The sequence below is a fragment of the Manis pentadactyla genome, chromosome 8 (assembly GCF_030020395.1).
Source record: "Manis pentadactyla isolate mManPen7 chromosome 8, mManPen7.hap1, whole genome shotgun sequence".
NCBI classification, from domain to species: domain Eukaryota; kingdom Metazoa; phylum Chordata; class Mammalia; order Pholidota; family Manidae; genus Manis; species Manis pentadactyla.
This window is the reverse complement of record NC_080026.1, coordinates 73,728,813-73,747,922: the sequence shown is the minus strand read 5'-3', so window position 1 is coordinate 73,747,922 and position 19,110 is coordinate 73,728,813. Positions and strand designations below refer to the sequence as shown.

The window sequence follows — 19,110 nt, the reverse complement described above, 5'->3', positions numbered from 1 at the left end:
AGCATAAGAAACAATACTCCACTCGTGCTTGGGTAGCAGGACGGAAACGAGCAAAACCCTTCCAGAGGGTCATCTGGCAATTTGTGAGAAAACCTTTAATATGAAGCATTCCTCTTTGGCTCAACAATCCCACTTCTAGTAACTTAGCTTAGGGAAATCTTTGCCAAATATACAAAATATCTGTTCAAGAATGATTATCACAATGTACTTCATGATGGAAGAAACTATAAAACAAAAATCAAATGATTGCTGATTCACTGAGTACATTATCATACATGTAATGGAATACTATATAGCAATTTTAAAATGGTGATTTAAAAAATACTAAATAGCACTGAAAAATACTCATAAGGTGTTTCTAAATGAAAGAGTCATCAACTGTTATATACAAGTCTTCCTTTTTTTTAATTAAAAAAATGTAAATATGATAATGAAAATATCTAAAAGGCTTTGTAACAAAAATGTTAATAGAAGTTATTGAGTCCCAGGTTTACCAGATGGTTTTTAGTGTTTTTTTTTGTTCATTATTGAAATTTGAGAAAATATATGGACAGAAGAATAAACTTTTAAAAACCAAGAGTGTGGAACAACACCAAGAGTCAACTCTAAGGTAATGTAATATATGGACTTTGGGTGATAAGGCTGCATCCATGTAGGTTCATCAGTTGTCACATACATACCACTGTGATCCCAGACATTGAAAATGGGGGAGGCTGGGCATGTGTTGAGGCAGAGAGCATATAGTAAATCACTGAACATTCTGCTTACTTTTTCTGGGAACCTAAAACTGCTCTAAAAAATAAAGTCTGTTTTCAAAAAAAATTATCCCAGCCCTAGCACAGTGTCACTCCTGCCATCTTCTGTTGATCAAAGCTGTCCCAGGATTGGCCAAGTTTCAAGGGCTGGAGAAATCATCTCTCCCTCTTGATGGGGACTGACAAGATCACTTTGCATAATATATGTGGGATAAGAATTATTGTTGCTGCCATCTTTGGAAATTATAATCTTTCATTTTTAAAGAGCTTTAAAATCTCTATCAATCCTAAGAAGATAGAGGAAGAAAAAGCATTGAAAAAATGAGGCAAATAGCACAAACTGAAAAGATATAGAAATTCCAGGTAGGGAATAATCACAATTCCTAAAATTAGACTAAACTCACTCATTAAAAGAGACACTGCTAAAATATATGAACAGATAAAAGTTGAAAGAAAATGATAGAAAAATATACATGGGCAAATTCCAACCTACATTAACTATATTTGCAAAAGAATATAGATTTTGAGACAAAAAAAAATCATTATTGGATATAGAGTCACTACAAAAAAAAAATCCCACCTGATAGTCTCAGTACATGGAAATAACATTGCTAATATTTTTCACAGTATTTTAAAGTTTCTCATGCCTGGAGTAAGTGAAGCTGAGCAAGCAGTCACCTTGACAGAATGGCCTTGTAGTCACACTTATTTCATATAATATGTTCCACACAGGGAAATGAACTAGAGGAAATGTATCTGAATATTAACCACAGCTGACTTTTTTTTTGGAAAGGGTAACTTTGAGTTAATTTTTCTTTCTTTCTTTCTACCTTCCTATATTCTTTGAGATTTCTATGGTAGGTACATATTATTTCTATACTGAAAAAAAACTTGGAAAAAAATAATAGCCTTCTAAATCTCGTAGGATTAAAGAACTTTCCAGAAATCCAACAGTCAAGTAAGTTCAATGTCTTCTGCCAGTTGTGATAATTGGCTTTCATGGCTTTGGTTTCTAAAATTGGGACAATTTAAATTAACAAGCATGATTTATCTTTGTTATCCATCAACTACCATCCCCCTTGTCATCAAAAAGCCCTTATTAAGCACCTTAACCTCACACAGGGATGGACCAGACATACAACGGAGACTCACTGCACATCTGAGGCCTACACTCCATAGGAACAGCGTGGACAAGCTGATAGAGAAGCTGGAGCAAGAAGGCAGCACAAGGTTATGTAAGTATATACATATGCCAAAATTCATTGAGCTGTACACTAAGATTTGTGCATTTTACTGTATGTGCCTCAATAAAAATTTTAAAAATTAAACATAAAACAAAAGAAAACAAAAAAAGAGCAGCATCAAATTTCACAATGACATAGATGAGGCAGAACAGGGAAGAGAAATTCAGGATGTGGGAATAGAGAGCAGAGCTTCACACACCAGTTTATGCTAATGGAGGAGGTGTTTGTAAGGACAAAGATGGGATGAGACTGAGAAAAGAGAAGAATGGTTAGTGAAGACAGACACTGAGTTTTCTGCATTTGCTGTCTGAATGGGGTTAATTAGATGGAGGGATGATGTAGAGGGTAGAAGAAAGAGACATAGAGAATAGATTATTAGACATTGTAATTCAAGACCTCATCATCATAAATGGTAAAGACAATTTAAACACATACACCACAAATGAATTCTGTAAGCCATTATCTTTCATGTAAATTTTTAATTTCAAAAATTGGACTGCTCTGAGTGTATATACAAACTATTCAAATAGGTTGAACAAATCATTGTTCTTGCTGTTTTTTAAAATGCCTTGAAAGAACTCCGTTACATAAGTACCTTCTATAAAAACAAAAGAATTTGCAACGTATACAGAAGGCAATAGAAGGATCATTCAGAAACCTGCTCAGACCTTCCTTACACTTCTGACAAATATGAACTGTGCTGTGTCAACCCCTAGAGAATGACAAGGTGAGAAAAAAAGATCCATGCCACTCCTGCAATGAAAGAAGAGAACTTAGCAGAAGCAAAAAGACAGGAGAAGGGAAGAGAAGTGAGACAGCTTACCCTGTTGCAACACGCTTGAAGAAGTGAGCCAGCCTCCCCAGCTGCCACTCCCAGGGCCACCTGCCCTCTGCAACTGTGTAAGAAGTTACAGTCTAGAGCCCCATCCACTAGAGCTACCATTCAGACTGTCTACCTGTCTCCATGACTTTCCTTTTGGTGCAAACATTTGAAACCTCTGTTTTGTCTTCTCCTTTCAGAGTTTTTTCATACATATGGTGTCTTCATACACATCAGAATCTCTCAAGACTCAGTGTTGTCTTTTCCATTGGTTGACAGACTCCTTCTCTAAGGTACTTTCCAGAGTCGCCCAAAGTGAAATTTGTGAAAGCTACACATCTTACATTTTGATTCATAATTCAGAATATCCCAAATGTATTCTCTACATTTGGAGAAAAATCATTTCGTATTTCTGCATAGAGGAGTGTCAGGCAAAAAGATAGAAGTATTTTCCTTACATAGATGAATCAACAGAAGCAAATGCTGGCCTACAACTGAAGAGGACTTAATGACTTGTGGAATAGTTTCATGCCCATAATTCTATTTTCTTCCTCATGTCACCACTCTTCCTAACCCTTTGAGAGCCCCAGTTACCAATCCTACCTTAAAATATTAATAATTTTCCATTTTCCTTGGTATGAAAACCAAAATCTTGATCATGGCATCAAATTTCTACTTCTAACTTTAACTCACAACACCCTGACCCACTGTCCTCTGCACTCCAGCCACACAGACCTTCTATCAGGTCCTCAAATGAGCCACTGGACTTTTGCATGTGCTTGTCTATCAATGCTAAGTGTTCTTTTTTCCCCCCATTTGGCCAGTCAATTCTTACCCTTTCTTTGGTTTTTAGTTCTGTCACTTCCTCAGGGACGCCTTCCCCAATCTCTCTGACCAGGTCAAATCCCTTTAAGAGAACTGTACATACCTATAAATATGTATATATTTGTATCATAACCCAATTATAATTATACATGTATTTGTATGACTGTTGAATACCTTTTGTCTCCATCAGTAAATTGTAAATTCTATAATGACAACATCTATATCTATTTTTGCTCATCAGTTATCTAGAGTACTGTCTCAATTCATGACACATACAGTCCACAATATTTAAAAAATGAATGAGTTAATAATAATCTCTGTGTGGAGAGATGATGTTACATCTACATTTGAGGAATGTGCAAAGTGAGTCTCAGAGAGCTGAAGGGATTTGCTCAAGGAGCACAGGCACAGGTATTTATTCTAAGATATTTCATTCCTGATTTCATAGCCAGAAGAATTTCATCCTTCCAAGGACTGGGAAGTTATGCATGGCACATAGTAGGTGGCCAGTGCAGACTTACTGAATGAAGAAATGAAAACAAAAGTGATAGAGGGTAGGAATAAATTATGAGCTTCAATATGGTTTTCACTGTGAAGAGAATAATCTTGCCTGTGACATTAGGCAGGTCACATAATCTTTCTGGGCCTCAGCTGAAGTTTGAACTAGATAATCTCCATGCTCCATAAATCGGAAATTCTGTACTTGCAAACAACTCATACCTAGGGATTCTGTGTAACAGTGGGCACTTACATGTGGTGGCTGAGTTACTTAGCAGCCCAGATTTGGCTTTATGGTTTGGATCATTTTTAATGTACTCAAAGAGCAATTATCACTATGCAACAAGAAGCAACTACAGGATCAATTACATCAAGGGTAACATATGGCAGCTATAGAAACAATAGAAAATTATCACAGGGTGTTAAGCACAGCAGATGGAAAAGAGTTGTTATAACCTTGACAGTTGCCCCTAGTACTTCTAGATATGTGTCTATAAATATAGTTACATGCAAGGAAGTAGAGAATACCTGCCAAAAACGATAGCATTTTTTAGTTTTCTGTTGGCATTGTTAAATGATTCAGAAGCTAGTTAAAGGAATCATGGATGGTCTCAGTCAATCAGCCTAAAATTAAGTAGAACCTATAAGGGTAAAGCCACTTTCTTCCCCCAACAATTCTGAGATTCTAACTAGTCACTGATGTCTGCTCTTACCTTGACCATCTCCTAACTGAATTCTCCACAGAAGTGTTCCACAATCCAGAGCTAGCTTACCTTTTCAGATTCCTCTCTCACTTGCTCCTGACCTAGCCCACACTCTGACCTCAAAACTCATTGCTTTCTCGTGAGTCCAAGAGAAATCCCATGGCTCCTCAGGTTGAGTTCAAATGTCATTTTCTGTTTGAAGCCTTCCACAATGCACCCAAGTAGAACCCAGTACTACCTCCTTCAAATTCCCACAGCATTTATTTATGCTCAGGTGATAGCACTGATGGCCATCTGATTTACATTATGATATGTGTCTATCTGTCTGTCTGTCCTGCCCCACTCACCCCACAAGCCATCAAGACCCTTGAAGATAGGAACCATGCCTTATACATCATAACATACCCCAAGCACAGAATTGCATGTCTGACATTTAGAAAGTCTATTAAGTTAGATGCTAGATGGCAATTAATCAATAGATGAATTAATTATAATGGAAGAAGGAGTCCTAGTACATCAACCCATATTTAAAAAGTTTATTTAATCAGGGAGTTTTTAATGACCTCACTTTAAACTCAAAAAAAGTAACTCCAGTGCTAAGAATTTCAAGCACTCTGATATGCGAATAACAGAGTTTTTAGAAGTAGAATATTATTCTGCTTCTTACCTTTCAGCTATTAAATTCTTTTTTATGTCAGGCACAGACTAGAGATTTATGCACATTATCTCATTTAATCTTCAAACAACCCTATGAGGTATTGTTATTTCTATTTCAAATGGAATAGTTGAGGTAATGTAGATAAGTTACTTTTCCCAGGCCACAGGGTTAGTAAGTAGCATGGCTGGGATTGAACCCAAGTCCTAAAACTTATACCTAAACCCTAAACCCTGAACTCCTCACCATCGTGCTGTTCTCCAGGGCCAGTTCTGGTACCTGAACAGTGAGTCAGAGTCTGTCATGTTTTTCTCTGCATCTTACTACTTTTAACTTGCTGTTAATTTGACTCACATAGAAGAAAAAAAAAACTTTTACTTAGATATTTCTTAATTTTACCTAGGAGACCTCTACCACCATTACTAACACTGATTACCAACATTTTAAGGACTCATCTTATCTCCAAATTTTACAGTAAGAAAACTGAGACACAGAGCAGTTAAGTAATTTAGCCAAAGTCACACACTAAAAATGATGAGAGCTCCGAGGGAACCCACTGAACTCCAGCCCCCACACACTGTGGCGTACTTTCTTGTGGCATTTCTGCATCTCTTGGAAGTTCACACGTCAAAGTGTCTGGCACTGTTACCTACCCATCAATTCCTGAGTCAGTCTAATTGTAGCAACCAAAAGCCCATATACATGCAAATGCTTTCTTTTTGAAGAAAACAAAATCCACAGGTTTTCTTATATAAAAAACAACTCAGATCTGTGCCAAGCTGTAATTTTACCTCATCTGCTTCCTCTAGGTGGTCTCGATTCTACTTTCATCACTAACTGGCATTGTCCTACATCAAAGTTACCTTAATCCTCTTGGAAAAACTCAGGTACATAATCTCAGACCCATAATCACTTGCATGGTTGCTCAGTTCGTTACCTCGTTTTGCTAAGACAGAATTGTCTGTGGAGAGCCGGGTGTGAGAGGCAAAGCCCCACATCCTGCAAGACAGTTCAGGGAACATCTTGCTTTCCCTGATCCCAGCTGAAGAAGAAGTACAAAAAGAGCTGCAGGCTATGAGCTTAAAAGGCAACAGGAAGAGTTCTGAGAAAAGCCAGAAGCAAACATAGTGGGCAGCACATGGAAGTCAGCCTGTGTATATAAGTTGGGCAAAAAATTAAAACTGAACCACTGGTCTGCCATCAGCGGTCTGTGGACCTCCGGATCCCAACTTTGACCTCTGGTTTTTCTTGCATCTCCCACCCACTCCTCTCACGTTTGGCGGGATTGCAGAGCTGGACTCTGCAATTGTCCATTATCCTGGAAGTTCCATATATGGTATTTTGATATAGTAATGAACATTAACATTTACTAAGTCTTTATATCACATGCCAGACACTGCTGAACTTCATCACTCAGATCACTCATTTATGTAATCCTTAAAATAGCTCTGTTTTACAGGTGAGAAACTAAGCCCTGGGAAGCTTAGAACCTCACCCCAAGGCCTATGTCTGGATCCTAGATGTATTTGACTCCCAAATCTGGACTTTTAACCATTCAACTATTTCTCAGCCTTTGCTGCCACTATACTAGTCTCTCCCCTATCCCAATCCAGTAATTAAGGTAAGTTAACCTAAAGAGAACTTTTTTTTAAAGTTAGATACCTGATAAGGCCCAGGTCACTTCCATTCAAATCTACCATTTTCAAGACTACCATTTCCTTGTCTGTATTTGAAGAATACCTAGTCAGAAAAACAAAGAAACTCAGTTAGTTCTGTGTTAAAACCTGGAGACCAAACATGACAAACAGTAGAAGCTGACACAAAAAAACCAAAACATCTTTCAGTAAATGAGGTTCCCTGACATGGTATAATCCTATGACTGCATCCAGGGCCTCCTTCCTTGGCTAAAGAAATGGTTTGCACCTGTGATCAGAGTTAGGGGCCTTAGGTCAGCTAAATGGAGATGAAATATACATCTTTATGTAATATATTTGATATTACTATATAGTAAATATGTGTTTCTTACAAAAAGGATTTGTCTTTGAAATTTCTACTCACATTAAATTTTAATAGAATCTCTTAAAAATAGCTGGGAATACACAAAATCGAAAACACTCATGACTTACAATTTAAAGTGTTCTTTTATGTCCTTTCAAGAGAAATCAAATTAGTTTCTAAACACCAGCTTCTTTGAAATCTATTGAAAAATATGCAGTCAAATTTAAAATGTCAAGTGGTCAAGTTGAAACTGAGTTATTATTCCACTCTGCCATAGGAGCCAAGTACTTCTCTTCTGTCTTAAACCTGATAGAGCACTTAACAATTTTAAAAAGACAAAATAATATTTCCCTTAGTTGTTCCACTCAGTTATGCTACTTTCACTTCTTGTTCTTCATTCCAGTTTCTTTATTCTTTTATCTCCTTTCCCTGGCCAGATTCTTCAGGACTAAGATGATTTCTTCTGAATAACATAATAAGAAGAGCTATTTGTTGACTTAACAAATACATGTTATGCACATTTTTATCTCCAGTTTTCAGAAGAAGGAGCTGAAAGCCAATGAATGGAGATAAAGAAATCACTAAAGGTCACACAGCTACGAAGTAATAAATCTAAGGTGAGTCCACAGTTGTGCCTGATTCCAAAGCCCAGAATCCTTCAAACATTCAAACTGACTCCAGCAGCCTGCAAAGAGGCAAGATAAATACATAGGTTGGTGTGTCTCTGCATTCACTTTTTAATTCTGCTCATCTCTGATTATGACATGGTTTTAAATCATTTTAGCTTTCATATCCTTTTAGGATCCTGCAATATTCATCAAGTAACAACCTTGTTCATAGATTTGATGGCTGTTTCCTAAAGGAAGCACATGATTTCATTCTGATAACGTCTCCCCTCACCTGGCTCTCTCTGTTGGAGGATTTTGAAGGTAAGAATAAGGGCTTCGGTTGATCTGTACACCATCCACGTTTCCTTTATTGATAAAGATTTTGCCTGGTTTCATATTTCTGTGTGCTATCTCAATGCTCTGTGATTTTAAAAAAAAATTGAAAATTTAGAAATCTTGGTGTGGAAAAGGACTTAGTCAGTATGCTGAGGACAATTGTGGACAATTTCCTTTGTCTCCAACCTGTCTCCACTATGAGATGAAAGCTGGAGAATCACATGGCTGGTGTCATTCTAGGGAAAAACAGAAATGGCCTTCAGAACTGAGACAGAGGAAGGGCTGTGTATAGGGAAGCACGGGGCTGATGAGCGCCTGAATCTCTCAGGACAGCTCCAAAACTGAGGCAAGATTTGTTAACATGTAGGTATTCCACCTTCCCCACCCTTTCCATCTCACCCCCAAGGTAGAGTTTTTCAAACTTTTTGACTGAAAACCACACTAAGCAATACATTTTCCATCATAACTTAATTCACATTAACATACATATTCTAAAACAAAAGGTTCAAAGCCAACCACACCCTCACCATGCGTTAGGCACTGTGGTATTTTCCAATCTACTTTAGTTGCTTTTTTAATGCTTGCAACCCATGAAATTGACTTCATAAAGCCATTCACAGACTGTTATCCACAATTTGAAAAACATTGTTGTAAAGACATTTCTGCCTTTGCCAGATGGATCCCCAAATTTGAGGGGTGACTTTATGAGAAAAAGTAGAAAGAGACTAAACCTGAAAGGCAAGTGAATGAAGAGAACATTAGCAAGGATCCTATGTGAGAAAATAATAAGCTGCAATACAGTGGAGAGAGGAGTAAGTTACCCAAACCAGGAATGGGAGAGATCGAGGGAAGTGGGTCAGAATATCATGTTGGTCCAGAGCTACTATAGAGGACTTGACAGATGAGGGCATGTGTTTATAAATTGGATTCTCCTTTATGCTCTTTGGAAAATACAAGGAAAGATTGGTTCCTTGGCAGGTTTCTTTTTGTGTAAATTTGTATGCAGAACAGACTATGTGGGGCCCTATAATTTATAAAGTTTACATACAAAACATTTTCTGTCTCTTTAGAGAACTACAGGAGGCTTACTGCCATAGAATCCCCTCCCCTAGTCAATCAGCACCTCAGGCCTAAGAGCCCACAGCTCAGGACCAGAAGCTACGAAGGAGTCAGAAAGGGAAAAGTGAGGCAGGTGCTAAGACTGTGCTCAGACTGAGATCCTATAAAGACTCTCTCCACATCACACCAAACCACTCCTAAAACACCTGTCAGCAAGGGGGAAAATCAGCCACCTTTGGGGGGCTTTGCCTACCTTCACAATGCCATTGACGATGTATTCAAAAGTTCGATTGCTAAATCCTTCACTGGCGATCACAAACAGAGTATACTGGAAGAATCCTGCTGGACCGGAGTGTGTGTGAGTGCCACTCAGCACGACATTGTCTCTTCTGTACAAGGAGCCGTATTTACTCTGCAGTCTGTTCAGGACCTTCAAGGAAAAAAAAAAAAAACAGAACTAAGAAGACAGATAATATAAGAGAGGGCTCTGATAAGCCCCATCAGTGTTCCCCATCAATGACATCCCTGACGAGTGGCCCTTTGTTCCATGCTTGGACACATCATCAGAGAAACAACTGCAAAAGCTATCATTTTATAGATTCTTGCCATTTACAAGCACAATATTAGGTATTACATATATTACATCATTTAAAAATCTTTATAATAACTCCAAGAGGTAGGTATTTTTAACCCTATATTTTAGCTAAGAACATTGAAGTTCACAGAAGTTATAATTTGCCCACTGACCTAACAAACAGCAAAGCCAGACCCCAGATCCAAGACTCTCTCTAACCATGGAACCACTACTCATACCTATTCATCACTCCACATAGAGTATTTCATTTCCAGGTGCTGTTCTAAATACTGGGAATATATGAGGTTCCTACCCTGAAGAAGTTTCTATATTAATGAGGGAGAAAGAAAAGAAACAGATGAGTGTGTAATGTGATAATTCTACAGTGACAAATGCTATGAAGAAAATATTGCTGAGTAGGGTTTGAAAAGAGAGGGATGGGTGTTCATGAGAAAAGCTCTTACCAGAGATGTTACCTTTCCTCAGAGGCTTAAATGAGGAGAGCAAGCTGGTTGCGCAATACCCGGGGGCAACATCCTGGGGCCAGTGGACAGACAGACAGCACACAGGCCTCTCTGCTCTGCTGCCTCACCTCCCAAAATGAAGAACTCAACACTCCCGACACAGACCATTATCCTTACTGGTCTGGCATAAGCCAGCCGCTATGATCTAAGGACACGCTGCCTATCCTGTGGAGAGGCCCTGTGTGAAGGAACCATTTTATCAGCACAGACTTGCTAACCACGTGGATGAACAACCTTAGAAGGAGATCCTTCAGCCTCAGTCAAGCCTTCAAACAACTGCCACCCTAGCCAACATCTAAGTTTAACCTCCTGACAAAGAAGTGATGATATGTGACTTCTGTTTTAACATTAAGTCAGAATGACCCAACCCAGCCACTCTGGGATTCCTGACCCACAGAAATCCTGAGCAATAATACATGTTCTTTAAACCACTAAGTTTTCTGGATGGCTTGTTGTATATAGATAACTAAGATAAAGAGATTCAATAAATGTTCATTGAATTAATCAATCAATAGACATCCAAACGCATGTTTAGTGTCTTCGTATGGTACCTACACACCAAGGAAACAATAGAGAGAAGATTAGTAATGTTTCTGAGCACATATTTCTGATCACGCCTTAATCAGCTGCAATCTAAAGCTTAGTATTATTGTAGCTTCCTTGTGAAAGATGTTTTGAATCAAAAGTCATTAAAACAAAGCAGCAAAAGTCTCAAACCCAAAGCAACCTTCCTCAATGTCAGATACTGTCACCTAATACCAGGGACAACGATGAAAGCTCACTTACAGCAGAGAGGGCAAATACAGCTTGTCTCGTGCACTCAGTCCCATTTATTGGTTGTTGTGGTCAGGAGCAGTATGTTCAGAAGGATTCTGAATCCACCTCTGTGTCTTAGCAAAACAAGAATGCCTGTTTTGATGGGCACTGCTGTGTTCCTTGGATATGGCAATAGGCAGTGGTCTACCAATACACGGTCTCTCTGAAGGAAAAGGCCTCACTTATACTTTTTGCCAATTTCTAAGGTATAAATATTCTCACCACAGTCAATTTCAAGCTACCAAAAGATTAACAACCAGCTCACAACGTTTCTGAATATTTAACAAATGGTTCTCACAGTGGTAGCCCCTTATTTACTATACACTTAAAACATAGAAAGACATCCATTCAACCTCTTCTATTTTAGGTGAACAGCTACACCATCCTCCTTCCAGTCATGTGCTCAGTGAGTCATGAAGAAGATCTTACAAATTATCTTGCTTCATTAACCTCTCCATGCCCTAGACACCAAGTGCTAGGTACCATACCTGCAATACCAAACAAATGTGGAAAGGAAATATTATGTGAACAGACTAACATCCCTCTGACCAAGAAGTCCACATTCTCCATACCAGTAAGTTTTCATGTTCCTTCTCTTTGAACCTAACTCTAGCCCAAAGGCTTCATCACTCTTACATAGTCCTCGACAGAGTAACTACTACTCTCATGAAGAAGAAATATCTGTAAGGAGAAAGGGAAGTGATCAATGAGGGGACACCATGAAAGCCTAACTGAAGTTAAAGGTTATCTTCTCACAATTCTCTGACCAAGACAAGAAGGTAGTAAGAAAAAAAAAATTCAACTTTAAAGCTCCCTGAACCTTACCTTATTTTTATTCCTGAAGACCTATCATGTTAGGATTTTAGAATTAAGTGCATTTCTTCAGGTTTCTTCAAAACTCAAACTCTTAAAAAGATATAAATTTTGAATCTTGAATTTTAAAACAAAAAGAAAAAGACTAAAAACAGCTCACAGAAATTTCACCCTAAACTACAATCTCTGATGTGAAGTCAGACATATGGGACTTCTGGGGAGAAGAAAAGAAAAGAAAAAGAAATTAAAAACTCAATCACCTAATAATAGTGTGTGCAAATAGTCATTATAAATAGCATGTTTCCTACTTCATGAAAGGAGGGGTATTTTAACATAATGAAGTGACATTCATGTCTATAGTTCACTTCCTTGACCTTAGTTGTCATTCCACTTCCTATGACTGACACTCTTGGGAACAAGACATAGAAAGAACTAGAAAGTCATTCTGTTTTCCTGCTCTGCTTCACTGTGCAGAGACCTTCCTTCATCTTCACTGCATGCTGGAAATTTCATCAATCTTAAAGCGGAGACTGAGAACCCACCTACAACCAGGTGTTATATAAATAAGCGTTATGGCACTTATAGCTACGTTGGTTTTTCACCCCTGCCCCTGAATTAACTTGGAATGACTAAATGGGTTCCTTTAAAGGCCTTCCTGCTGGGTCTCATTGTATGGTGAAGTAAAAATAGGAAGGAATGCTTAAATGGTGCCCACTATTGACTTGATAGCATCTACAACCCAACACATTAAACCCCTCCCCCTTCCACACTCCACCCACAAAGTCTACCATTTGACCGTCCTATTTCTGCTAATGACCCCACCATATCTCAATCAGAAGCACCTTGCATTCCTCCAAAAAACAGTAGAGTGCAGTGATAATGAGCTTGGGCTCGAGAATCCAGAATCCTATATTTGAATCCCTGTTCTGACAGTTCCTGGGTGGGAAATCTTGGACTGGTAATCTTGGTAAACTGAGCAATCTTAGACTGTCACTTGATCCTCTGCAATTTGTTTTCCCTGTCGGTCAAATCATACAATAATAGGACCTCTCTTATACTGTTGCTTGGAGGATTTAATTATTTACTCTGTAAAGCACTTAAAACAATGTTTGACTCATCCTGGGAACTATGTGTTAGCTTTTATGTCTACTCATCCCTTAATCTCATTAGCATTTAATTTACCTCTTATTACCATGTAGTCTGCCACCTCTTGGGTTTAAGATCTTTGTGTCAGCCTCACAAGATATAGGGGACATTTCCAGGCAAAGTTAAAATCCTTCCCGCTACCCTTGCTTCCCTCTCTGATTCTTGCAGCCTTCCAATGCATTGTAAAACTCCCCTGTATTAAATCGCCTCCATTTGAAATATCTAGTGTGATTACTATTTTCCCAGCTGGACCCTCACCAATAGAGCCTTGATATTAAGGAATCTGCCAGTTTATATCCTTACCTACACCTATGTCCACATACGCATCTTGGTACCAGTCTATTACAATCCACATCAATCACTGTCCGATTAACCATCCTAATGCAAAGTTGTGTTTGCATCACTTCTCTGCTCAAAAGTTCCATAGAAATCACATTTAAAATAAACTGTGATCCCAGACCCTCTACAGTTATGACCAACACACCTCCCAGGTACTTCTCTAATTACATGCTGCCTTGCCAATGGGTTTCAGCCCCAGGCAACTTTACTCTTGATTCAGTAAGACTGAAAAATGACAATATGATGTTCTTGGAGTGAAAGGGATTATAGCTAACTTTATGCCCATGGTGGCAGGTCAAGCCCTGGAATCCCATCTACCTCAGAGCAAGTCGGCCCGCAGCAAGCCGGTCTTTGCCTCTGGGCCTCTCTGCCCCCAAAGCCCTCTCAGTCTCTGTCCTTGGTGCTGCCACCACTCCAGCCTCTGCTCTCCCGCAGCTTGTAGCCCAGAGCACTGGGCAGAGCTCTTTAGAGTCAATAATAACGTATTGTCCCCACATGTGCAGTGAGCAAGCCAACCAGGGTCGGGTGAGAATCCTGGCCATAGGAACTTTCTTCCTCTACACATGCTTATGTGTGACCTAATAGAACTCCTCTCTGTCCCTTCAAAGAAAAGTCTCCATTCCTTGCCTTTGTCTCCTTACAGTCATATTGTCCTCTCCTTCTGATATTTCTCCTTCCCATGTTGAGCATTTAAAATTTTGCCCATTCAAGTGTCACATCCACTGTGAAATATTTTTCCCTAATTTCCATTTCCTGAATTCCACTGTGGTGGTTTTAAAATACTATATGGCCACAAATTCTTTGATAGATCTCCTTTTAAGAGGCTAAAGCTTAACTTTCCTACCCCTGCATCTGAACTGGACTCAGTGACTTGCTTCTAATGAACAGAACAGGGTGAGAGTGACGGTGTGTAACTTCTGACCCTTTTTCCCTGCTCTTCATCCTGAGGTATTCACTGAGGGGAGCCAGCTGCTCTGTCCTGAGGATATAGGGGGTGGGGAGCTGAGGGCTTCTGCCAACAGCCACGAGTGACTCAGCTTGGAAGTGGCTCCTCGAGCCCCAGTCAAGTCCTCAGATGACTGCAGCCTTTGCCAACATCTTGATTTCAAGGTACTTGAATCAGAACCACATAGTTAAACCAGTGCTGAATTCATGACCCACAGATGAATGGGTCAACAATGAATGTTGGCTTTTAAAAGTCACTATATTTTAGGCACAGTGATAGATAACTAATATGCCACCGTGCTTTAGCCCAGTGAATTATAGCTATTTGTGTATTTCTGATACAGCCCTTCCTCCTATCCCCCAACCAGGTACAGAGCTCACAGGGCACATGGATTATGACTCACTTAGTGTGTACGTCCTAAAGTGACTGGCCAAGTACCTTGCAAAAAGTAGGGTCAATATATTTTTTTCCTCCAAGGTAATAGAATAACATCACTTTAAGAATGTGGGCTCTGGTATCAGGAATACATGTATTCAGAACCCAGCTCTGCTATTTCCTATATTAGGGAATTTGGGAAAGTTACTTACCTTCTCTAAGACTCAGTTTCCTTATCCATAAAATGGGGAAAACAACAGACCCACCTCACAGTTTTGTTGTAAGTGTGTAAGGGGGAACCCTTAATCCCCTGCTCCTCATGTTTCCAAAAATGGGAGAGGTTTCGATTCTACTCCCCAAGAGGGAGCGACATTGGAGAAATGCTTATAGACCCTCTCCTCATCCCTCTCTCTGGCTCCTTCCCACAGCAGGAGGAGCAAAGTGTTTAACAGGTGAGATTGAGAGAATATACCCTGAATGACAGACATTTAACGGCCATTGCTCTTGGTTCTCCAGATTCTCCTCTTTCTCACATCTGTGAATATGTGAGCAGACGTTAAGAGAGCACGTTCTCTTTCTGTGACCTGATCCCATACCAAAATTAACTGGGTCAGGGCCTAGAAACTGGCCTAGAGAGAGACATCTGGAAGTTCATGTCTGTCACTCTATTTCCCTCTCTCCCTCCCCCTCTCACTCTCTGGCTGCCTATGTAGGACCTCCACACACTTCCTGCTAAGCTCAACTTTCCCTACAGGTGGGTAACACAGTCCAAATTTGGAGAAAATCATAGATGAGCCTGACATATATTATGATATAGTTTAAAGATTAAGACATTGTATTCTTTTTAAATTTTATTGTGGGCATTTTCAAACACATACAAAAATAATCAGAATAGTAATGAAATCTTCACGTGTCAACCACTCCACTTCAACAATGGATGGCCAACCTCATTTCAGTGTTGTATTTTAATCTCATCTGCTTCCTTGCATCTGTTCTTAATTGTCTAAAAAATTGAGGGAAGGGTTAGTGGTTAATCGGTGCTCTCAGACTTCTAACAAAGAAGATTCAATGAGAGAATGTATGTTAAGGTCACCTGAACATAATAGGCTTTCAAAAAACATTAGCACTGATAACGATTATGAGCCATTAGCAGAACTGAAAGCAAGTTTTTACCAAAATGACTTAGAATGGAATAATGAGGCTCATTCTCCTTGTATAATAGTTTGCTGGATCATCAAGAGCTTATAATGTTGAGAGTAGTAGGACTCACAGGATGAGAGACTAGGGGAATTAGTTCCTTTCATATTCACCCACTTTTAAATCATGTAGTTTCTTTCTTAGATTCATCACCTACCTCCAGCCTGAGTCGTTGGGATACCATGCCTATGTCAATGCTGACAAACACCATTCGATTTGACCCATCAGGTTCCATGATAGCAAAAGCACGACTGTACAGCCTTGTGAGGATGCCCCGTGCATTCTGGCCAACTTTGCCGTAGCCCATCTAAAGAAGAAGAGAGAATCAGAGTCACTCCATCTCACTCTCCTGCTGCCAAAAACCAGGCTAAACCATACAAGCCTAGACTTTTTAGGAAAGGCAAAGAAAAACAATCCACATGACACTGTGGTTCTGAGATAATACGTGTGTTTTCAAGAATAAAACCAACGTGAAAGAGGATTTACTCTTTTGTGTAGAAAACTGCAAAGGCAAAGTAACGATTGAGTTGGCAGAAGCTGTTCACTAGCCTGGGCTGGGGTGGCTCAGGAATTCTGTTACTATCCTGGGGACCTTTCAGGGCTTTTCTGTTTTTTAAACAGAACCTTTTTTCTGACTGTCTCAGGTACTACAGAAGGAAATAGTTCCCCTATCATCATCTCACATTTCCAGGAATATCCTGAAGACTGACAGTTCCCTCACTTTGGTTATTTTGTGTGTGAGTTTCCTTTTTTTCTGAAGAAAATGGTTTCTTTATGATTAAGTAATCCTTACTGAGCGTATCTCACCCTGGCTTCTACCATGCTGTCCCTCCCTCAGCTAAATTGGATCAAATATCCCCAGCCTCCTGTCCCACCATGCCATAAAACCTACCCATAAAAGCTATACCCAGATCCTCAGAATACTCCCTGTAGCACTTGTTTTACCCCTCACGTAAGAGTTCATTTTGAGTTCAGATTCCAGAGTCACTTTTCTAACCAGACAGCAAAAAATAATTCATAGAATCTAACAATTACTTATAAAGGAAGGGAGAAAATCCCATTAGACAAACTCATGCTCTGGTTTCTTAGGGAAGGGTTGATGTAAATGGATATTTCCAACATCACAGCCAAGAAGTTGCACACAGGCAGCCAAAAGGCCACACCTGACCCATACAAGTGCTTTACTTGGCATACACAGTGTTGGTCTACACCAGGTTCCTGGTTTTAAGTAGACCTGCCTACATTTTTCCAATTGAGTGATGTACATCCTCAGTTCTTTCCTCGACAAAATATTAGCAAACTGAACAAAAATACATCAAAAGGTTCACCCATCACAACCAAGTGGAGTTTATTCCATTGGTTCAAGGAAGGTTTAATATTTGTAAATCAATCAATGTGATACACCACATTAACAAAAGGAAGGGAGAATAAAAACCACATGATCATCTCAATAGATGCTGAAAAAGCATTTGACAATATTCAACATTCATTCATGATAAAACCTCTCAACAAAATGGGTATAGAGGGAACATATCTCAACATAATAAAGGACATATACAACAAACCCACAGCTAATATCATACTCAATGATGAAAAGCTAAAAGCTTTTCCTCTAAAATGAGGAACCAGACCAGGATACCCACTCATACCACTTTTATTCAACATAGTACTGGAGGTGCTAGCTACAATAATAACACAAGAAAAATAGATAAAAGGCATCTAAATTGGTAAAGAGGAAGTAAAACTGTCATTATTTGCAGATGACATGATACTGTATATAGAAAACACTAAAGACTCCCCCCAAACTACTATTAGAACTAATAACTAGATTCAGCAAAGTTGTAGTTTGCAAAGTCAATATACAGAAACCTGTTGCAATTTTATATACTAAAAAGGAACTAGCAGAAAAAGAAATCAAGGAAACAATTCCATTTATAGTTGCATCAAAAAAGAATAACATACTTGGAAATAAATCAAACCAAGAGGTGAAAGACCTGTACTCTGAAAACTGTAAGACTCTCACAAAAGAAATGGAAGAAGACACAAATAAATGAAAAGTTATCCCATTATCATGGATAAGAAGAATTAATATTGTCAAAATGACCATCCAGCCCAAAGCAATTTACAGATTCAGTGCAATCCCCATCAAAATACCAATGGCATTTTCCAATGAACTAGAGCAAAATTTACATGGAACCACAAAAGACCCTGAATAGTCAAAGCAATCTTGAGAAATTACAACAAAGCTTGGGTACCACACTTCCTGACTTCAAGCTATACTACAAAGCTACAGTAATAAAAACAGTATGGTACTAGCACAAGAACAGGCACACAGATCAATGGAACAGAATAGGCAGTCCAGAAATAAACCCACACTTATATGGTCAATTAATATATGACAAAAGAATATACAATGGGGAAAAGACAGTCTCTTTAATAAATGGTGCATGCAAGAGAATGAAACTGAATTTCTTCCTAATACCATACACAAAAGTAAACTAAATGGATCAAAAACCTAAATATATGACATGAAACCATACAACTCTTTAAAGAAAACATAGGCAAAAATCTCTTGAACATAAATATGAGCAATTTTTTTCTGGACATGTCTTCCTGGGCAAGGGAAACAAAAACAAAAATTAACAAGTGGGACTACATCAAACTAAAGAGCTCTGTACAGCAAAGGACACCATCAACAAAACAAAAAGGCAACCTGCAGTATGGGAGGAGACTATAGTTGCAAATGATATATCTGATAAGGGATTAACATCCAAAATATATAAAGAACTCATATAACACAATACCAAAAAACCAAATAACCCAATTCAATTAAAAAATGGGCAGAGGACCTAAACAGACATTTTTCCAAAGAAGAAAT

At 38.9% G+C, this 19,110-nt stretch overlaps 1 protein-coding gene across 9 annotated transcripts in view; it reads right to left on the bottom strand.

The window, feature by feature from the left end:
• The window catches only part of ASAH2 (N-acylsphingosine amidohydrolase 2), a 91,503-nt gene that overhangs the window by 46,182 nt on the left and 26,211 nt on the right, over positions 1–19,110 (bottom strand). For 8 of the 9 annotated variants that reach the window (XM_057505871.1, XM_036924023.2, XM_036924028.2 and 5 more), the window contains 4 exons: positions 16,390–16,539; positions 9,756–9,932; positions 8,400–8,527; positions 7,164–7,241 (listed from right to left, as the gene is read on the bottom strand). In XM_057505871.1, coding sequence (XP_057361854.1) covers positions 7,164–7,241; positions 8,400–8,527; positions 9,756–9,932; positions 16,390–16,539 — 533 coding nt within the window. Of the gene's footprint in view, positions 1–7,163; positions 7,242–8,399; positions 8,528–9,755; positions 9,933–16,389; positions 16,540–19,110 lie in introns of those variants that run through there. The other variant, XM_036924031.2, reaches the window with a different exon arrangement.